General features: G+C 49.6%; 1 protein-coding gene across 1 annotated transcript in view; it reads right to left on the bottom strand.

Annotated features, from left to right (window-relative positions):
• Gcc2 (GRIP and coiled-coil domain containing 2) overlaps positions 1 to 227 on the bottom strand; it is a 38,495-nt gene extending 38,268 nt beyond the window's left edge. The window contains exon 1 of the mRNA XM_023717372.1: positions 162 to 227. Within this exon, the coding sequence (XP_023573140.1) occupies positions 162 to 227 (66 nt within the window). The remainder of the gene's footprint in view (positions 1 to 161) is intronic.
• Between the last annotated feature and the right edge of the window lie 7,466 nt (positions 228 to 7,693).

The raw sequence follows: 7,693 nt of genomic DNA, 5'->3' as shown, positions 1-7,693 counted from the left end.
TCCCGCTCCCCCCCACCGTCCCGGTCCCGCCGCCCCCCGCGTCCTCGGCGGGCCCTCCGCTCCCTCTGACACCCGCCGGCCCTCAGGCTCCCGGTCCCGGGGCTCCTACCTCCATCCCTGCGGCGCAGCAGCCAGCACCACCGGCCGCGTCAGTGCGCGACCGCGCCGACGCAGCGGCAGCTGAGGGTCAGAGGTGGCGTTCCCGGAGCCCCGCCCCGCGTCGCCATGGTCACGGCGGCGGCGTTTCCGCTTCCGCTGCCGCCCCGCCCCTGGAGCTGGCGCGGGCGGGGTCCCCCGCGTCCCAGCGCCGCCCGCGCGTAGCCACGTTCCTCGTGCAGAGAGGACGCGGGGGAGCCGAGGGAGGCGGGGAGAGGGCGGCCTCCTCCGGTGGGCGCGGCGTTCTGCCGCGTTCTTTGTGTTTTGGTACCAGGGATCGAACTCAGGACCTTGACCTTGCCGAGCAGGTGCTTAAGCCGCTGCTCTGTCTCCCCAGCCCCTGCTTTTCTTTGCGCTGAGCCCTGACCTCTTGGGAGCCAACCTGAGGAATTAAGGTTCACGACCCCGGAGAAGCACTACTACCCTCACTGGTACACCATTTGCTTCAAAGGTGCAACATCCTTGATAGTCTAGATTAAAAACAACAAAAAAAACGAGGTCCCCTGCTAAAAGATATATAGAAATATGAGAATTGTCTCACTTCATGCAGAACTGTCATGGAAAAGCTTGTCTGTGAACTTGCTAAACTCACTCACTAGTTGTAGGGTCTTTTGAAGGTCATTTTCCTGACCTTTCTCTTGTGTAATCGCGTCATCTGTGCAGAGGGACACTTTCTCTGCCTTTTCAGTAATGCACCTTTTATTGCTTGCTTTCCTTCTTAGAGCTCAGACTAAGATTTATAGCACTGTGTTGAGTAGTGGTGCTCCTGCCTGCCTTAGCCTCACCGTGGGGTATGTTAGCTGTGTTTTTTTCAGATTCTTTAATGAACCTTCTGCATCTGCAGCTAAAACAAACAAAAACTATGAATGTCACTATTGTGTCTTTATTGTGAAAATTAAATGCAGATCTGGTGAAATCGTGTCCTTACCTGCACTTCTTGGAATGGGTCTACACCTGCGGAATTCCCCGAGGCTTACTGAGCACTCCGCTTTGGGGACTGTTAGTCAACACTGTCAGTGCATGCAAACTTTTAGGTGTGGCCCTAAAGGTTATAGTTCTGTAAAGCCCGACAATTCTAAGATCATAAATGAGGTTAAAAATTATTAAAATGTCTTTCAGTAAGGGGGCCCACCCGCTAGTTTGTGGCTATAGAGCTTAGACAAACCATGTCCTTAAGATAAAGAGGACATAAGAAAACCTTGGATGGGGTCCCCTTACTTGGAAAACAACTGACACTATTGAGTTAGCCAAAAAGTTGTCCTTGGACCTCCCCTTGTTAAAATTCTTGCAAGAGACATACATTTCCAAACCCAAGGCCTCACTATTGAAGGCCATAACAACAGGATGTCCCAGGTCACAGTGCCCTGATTTCTTAAAGATGTCCTCGGAACATACAAAGGTTAGACCCCCCAGCTACCCCCGGACTTACTCTATTTGGTCATCCGGTATTGTAACTCACCAATTATTGTAAAGGGCCACCTGCACTAACCAATGCGATTTGCTTCTGTAATTTGCTTGCTCCCTCCCCATTTTATGGTTTTTGCCTTTAAAAACTATGCCTGCTACACAGAAGGTGCGCTCTGTTCCTGCGTGTGCAGACTGCCCTACGTATACGTAGATAATAAAACTTTCCCTTTGTGATTTGCATGAGAGACCAACTCTTGGGGTCTTCCTTCGCGGCGACTCGACCCTTACAGTTCTGTTATTTAGCGCTTCTGTCCCTCCGTGGCGACGAGTCCAGGGAGACAGCTGCGCTTCTGCATCTAAGTGTGCACCCGGGTGTCGTCATCATGCTTCTCACGGTGACGTGTGGTCAGCCTAGTTTCCCGTTTCTTTTCTTTTCTTTTCTTTTTTTTTTTTTTTTTTTGCAGAACCGGGGATTGAACTCAGGCCCTTGCGCTTGCCAGGGAAGAGCTTTTTCTACTAAGCCATCTCCCCAGCCCTAGTTTCACTTTTCTATCTATTGCCTGATTCTCCATATTATTTTGAAGTAAGTCCAGGGCATATTTCATATATATGACAGACATTTTGTGAAATGTAGAAAAACACTTAGCACACAAGTGAATCCCCAATATCGTCACATTACCAAATCAGTGTTCAAATTTCCAGATTTTCTTATTAAAATACTCTTACTATTTGGTTGTTTGGTTCAGGTTTTAAGCAGGGTCTGTGCATTGCAATTGCATTCATATTATCACTGAATTCTCTTTTAATCCTGTCTTATTTTTTTCTTGCAGTTATTAAAGAAATCGAGTCCTTGGTTTTCCTGATTGTGTCCCTGTGGACTCATTTTGCCTTCTGATTTTTTTCACTGTATTTTCCACAAATTACTAAAAGTTTGATAGATTCTGGTTTGTGCTTCCCTGTACGCATCTGTGCACACATGTACGTGTGAAGAATAGTTCACAGGTGATGGAATTCCATCAGGAGGTGTGAAAAACCTGTCTTCTGCTGTGAACAGAGTCTTTTAAAAAATGTATCTGGTTTTTGCAGGGTCTCACCATGCAGCTTGAACTCGTGGTGATCCTCCTGCTTTCAGCGCCCCCAGCGCTGGGATTACAGGTGTGTACCGCTACGCCTGGACTCTAGCCTGCTCAGCCTGCCCTGGGGGCGAGGCCAGCATGGTGTGCGATGCTGGGCTTCAAATCGCGTGGTCCTGGTGCTTGCCTAAGCAGGTGTTTTAGTCCGCTGAACTATCTCGCCAGTCCTATGTACAGTATTGATGATCCTTTTGGATTCATTACTTCAAGAGTTGCAAAACTGCCATGTTCTAAGTGTATCATCATAGATTTATTATGGCAGCAGAGACACTTCTCTAGGAGAAACTTCCTTTCATTAGTAATTTTGTTCTCTGAGAGTCAATTTTTTCCCCTATACTTACTGGTTTTTAATTATTCATTTTTATTTATTTTTTTATTTTAGGGAAGGGTCTACAGGGTGTTCAGGGTCTCACTACTGGGTCGGACTCATAGTGGTCCCTCCGTTCGCAGCCTCCTGAGAGGTGGGATTACAGGTGCATGCCACCACGCCAGTCTTAAATTGCTGTCTCAGCATGCCCTGGGGCGGGGCCCACACTGCAGGAACTGGGATCCAACCCCGCAGGCTCTTTAATTCCATGAGCTATTTGGCCCACCCTGGCAGACAGTTCTTGACGTAAGGGAAGCGCATGGTAAGTTCCCATTTTGACAAATAACTTGAAGAAATCACTTGCAGTAAAAGAGCTGATCACAGGGCTGGCGAAATAGCTCAGTGGTCTAAAGCACCTGCTTAGGCAAGCTTAGGCAAGATCCCTGGTACCACATGCCAAGCCAGCCCTGCCCCCAGGATGGGCTGAACCAACCACACACACACACACACACACACACACACACACACACACACACACACGAGCTGGTTACAAATAGAGAAGATAATGTTAAATAAATAAATTAGACAAAGAAGTTTAAATACTGTGTGGTTTCTCATATAAAAAGCCCAAATAACAAAGAGCATAATAAAAGTATGGAATAGGAAGTAGGGACTCTCTGCTGGGAAGGAAGTGAGAGACCAAAGCGGGGAGAGGAGGGGTAGGGAAAAGAAGTGAAGGTGCAGAGAGGACATGGAGCTTTTGTACATGGGAGGGGGGTCAAGAGTGAGGGCGCAGGAAGGACAGGAAGGGCACAGGACAAAGGCCATGAGGTGCGCCATGTACACGAGCCAACTCCCCAGGGTAAACGTGACCATCACGAACTGCAGAAGTGCTCATAACACCTGATGAAGTAGATTCTGTACTTATTCGAAGTCTAAAAAAATTTGTTTTTATGCATTTAGTACAGGGTCTCACTACTTAGATCAGACTCAGAGTGATCCTCCTGTTTTCAACCTCCCAAGCACTGGGATTACAGGCATGAGCCACCACATCCAGTCTCAATTGCCTCAGTGCACCCCATTGCTTGGTCCCCCAGTCTGTAAAAATTTTAGGGACAAACACAGTAAGCAATGGTTGCACTCCAGGGCTGAGTCTGGAGAGCCACACAGGAACCCAAAGGAAGCTTTTCTGTTCTCCACGACCCAGTCCTGCCTTGCCCAGCACGTGGGCTCAGTGATACGCCCATGGCTGCAGTGGCAGGTGGCGCAGCACCTGCAGGAGATGCAGTTCAGGACCTGCTTCACGCAGGTGCAGCCTACAGCCATGTTCTTTCTGGTTGTCACTGTACAGGACATTTATTCTTTAAGATAATGGAGCAGGCACAGTGTCCTTGATTGTCTGCCAGCCTCTGCTACCGTTCCCTTTAAGGAAACATCTTGGATTTCTTACTTGACTGGTTACAGTGATCGTTAAGTGTCTCAAGTTCATTTATCATCTATCATACTTTAAACTAAAGAGCATTTGTGAATTGGTGGTGAGCACTCTGAGGTCTGCTGCTGTCCGCAAATCCACTGCACAGGCCTTATTCGGACTGCAGAAAATGTTCTTATCCTTTATAAAGTGCGGATTAGCGCATGTGTTGAAGACAGATGTTAGCTCAACAAGGCTAGTTATAACCTGCTGGGTGAATATGTTCCTTTCAATTGTAAAAGTAACACAGATAGACTAAAGAATGGAGGGGAAATACAGGAGAAAGAGAGTGAGAGTCCCCCGAGCACATTATGGGTGCTGGGCGGGAAAATGGGGCCACTCACTGTGGAGACAGAGCCGTGGTGCTGGCCCTCTGCACCAAGAGGCTCCTGCTTGATGCTCACAGGCTCCTGCTGGGGACAGCCAAGGCAGTGCCCTGGGATGGGAGCAGTGCCCACCAACTGGCACCTGTCTCCCTTCCACTTAGGAAGGGTCCAGAGAGACTACTGATCTTTTTGTGTCTGTACACTGGTAAATTTCACGTAGAAAACTCTATCCTTGCGTTTTTAGAACTTCAGTATAAGTCTCGATGTAAGCACGGGGAAAAGTATATTACACATTCTGTGTGTGTGGCTAACGTGGTTATTTAGATTTTTTAGCTCTTAGTTTAGTTTTATTTATCTATTTATTTACTTATTTGCGGAGCTGGGGATTGAACTCAGGCCCTTGCACTTGCCAGGGAAGCGCTTATTCTACTGAGCCACCTCCCTGGCCCTAGTTTAGTTTTAATGTACGGAATGCTTAAAAATGTATGTAGTTCACCTGGTCTAACCTCTTAGCTCTTACTCTGCATAAGAAACTGCGGCCAGAGTTACTGCTAAAGGCCCTGGGATGAGTTAGTGGTACAGGGGGTATCAAATTGAAGACTCCTGACCCTTGGTACAATGTTTTCTCCACACGACACAGGTACTAGCAGCCTGGTCATGTACCTTAGAGTCAGACGAGAGTGCTGTAGCTAGCTGGCGTGATATTTTAATTGCTGAGCACATTTTTACATGGAACATGAGCGTGATTTCTGTGTGTTCACACTGTGAATTCCAGTTTCCACCTGCAGGCAGGAGGGGCCCGCTGTCCCAGCTCCTGTACAGTCAGTCGTACATGTCCTGTCCCTGGTGCAGTGCTCGAGATTTGGGCTGAGAGCAAGGAAAGCAGTACTGTGTGTGTGTGTGTGTGTGTGTGTGTGTGTGTGTGTGTGTGTGTCTGCGTCTGTGTCTGTGTTGTGTGTGTGTTGTGTGTGTGTTTGAGACAGTCTCCCTATGCAGCTCAGGCTGGCCTTGAGCTCATTTTGTAATCCAGCTTAAACTCATGGTGCTCCTCCTGCCTCAGCCCCCTGAGTGCTGAGATCACAGGTGCGCACCACCATACACGAGAACAAGGAAAACACACATGATTCCTCTTGCTGGACGCCATCATGCAGCCACTGCCTGGTGGACCCAACATAAGGGGCCAGACACTGTCCAGAATGTGGGGCCCAGCACAGGGCCTCCTCTTCCTAGAGTTTGTGTAGCATGGGAATAGATAAATTACATTTTTAATAAGGGTATGTGTGTGTAGAGTCACCATTTGTAGTCTGTTATCTTATAGTTAACTGTTGTTGGGCGATTCCAAGACGAATAAAATACAGCCGCTCACCCCGTGGAATAGAGGGGAACCAGGACGCACCTGCAGTCATTAGTGATCTTACAGGCCACGTCCTTCCCATTCTCCACAGTCCCTCACCGTTCCACCCATGTCGCAAGAAGTCTGCCTTTGCCCTGGGCTATGTTTTAGAGAATGCCCAGGGAACAGCTCCAGACGAGAGGCAGTGTTTCTGTCCGCAGAAGGGGCAGGCAGGCTTCCTCTATGAAGAATCAGGGTGCTGCAGGCACGTAGTACCTGTAGTGCAGCCCCATGCTGAGAGCTCGTCTTCGAGGGCCAGGATCTCAGGGGACACTCTTGCTCTGGCTGCTGCTGCTATTGCAAGAAGGGGAGCCCTGGGCTCTGCCCGGCGAGGAGCCAGATGTCCTGCGCCAGCATCCGCGACGCTGTGGCTGCTCCCATGACTTGCAAGTGGGGCCGTAGCTCCACCCTCAGTCCCTGGCACGATTCATGGGTGCAATTCAAACCCTTCCTCCTCACCCTTGCTTGGTTACTGATGTGGCCACTGGTGTCCTGCCAACTTCATGTCTGCCCAGCAGCAGCCTGACAGCACTCACCAGCCAGCGTGGCTGGACCACTGGCTTTCTGTCCCACGGTTCTCCATAGCTCCCTGTGGCAAGAACCATTGAGCCCCAGAGCAAGGGCTGTGAAGTCAACCCCCGGTGGAGCTGTCTGTGCCCCCTCCGAAGGTGTCACATGTAAATGTTGAGCTAAGAGACTGGAAAGGAGCAGGGGTTTTGTTTCTAGGTAACTGCTGGTCATGGCAGGTGCTGTTGGAAGAGCCAATACACATAAATATCACCTTCTCCCCTCAGGAACAGGAACAGGACTGTGCGTGGGTATTAAAGTCCTACAGGCTGTTTCTGGCACATGGCTGAAGTCCAAGTGGAGAGGCCCAGAGGCAGCAGGACGGATGAGTCCGAAGGCTAGGGGCTGCGAGAGATCGAATATTCTTTCTGGGAGGTTGGGCTACTCATGTTTGGAGTCCAGGGAGCGCGGGCAGGTTCATCTGCTTGGAGGAAGTTTGAGCTTTGAAGCAAGCAGGAGATTCTGAAGCAGGTGAGAAGTACAAGGGGCTCAAGGGACAGATGATAAGTAAGGAGTGAGAGGGCTGCCGAGCGACAGCAAGTCGCTCTCTGAACTTAGGCAGAAGGTAGTCATGGGCCCGGCATCACGAACTGTGCTTCACAGCCCTGGAAGTTGAACCCAGCTGCTTTCCCAACTTTATGATCTTTTCAAGTCTGCCAGTGGCCCAGGCTGCACTTGAACTTGTGATTCTCCTGCCTCAGCCTCCCAGAGTGCTGAGTTACAGGCATTCAGCACCACACCCAGGCCTGGGTAATGTTTAGCAAGTCTTACTAGCTCAAAGGTGGGAGGGAAAACTGCAGTTTCAAGGTTCACAAAGTGGACTTAGGAAATGGCAGAGGAATGAGGCCCCATGTTGTGATGAAGGTGCACCTGGACAAGCTGCGGAGCTCAGGTTAAGAAACCAAATGGGGGTGAGAAGGGGGAGAGGGAAGG

This window comes from Octodon degus, unplaced genomic scaffold, assembly GCF_000260255.1.
Source record: "Octodon degus isolate 3935 unplaced genomic scaffold, OctDeg1.0 scaffold00052, whole genome shotgun sequence".
Taxonomy (NCBI): domain Eukaryota; kingdom Metazoa; phylum Chordata; class Mammalia; order Rodentia; family Octodontidae; genus Octodon; species Octodon degus.
This window is presented reverse-complemented; position numbering and strand designations above follow the sequence as displayed.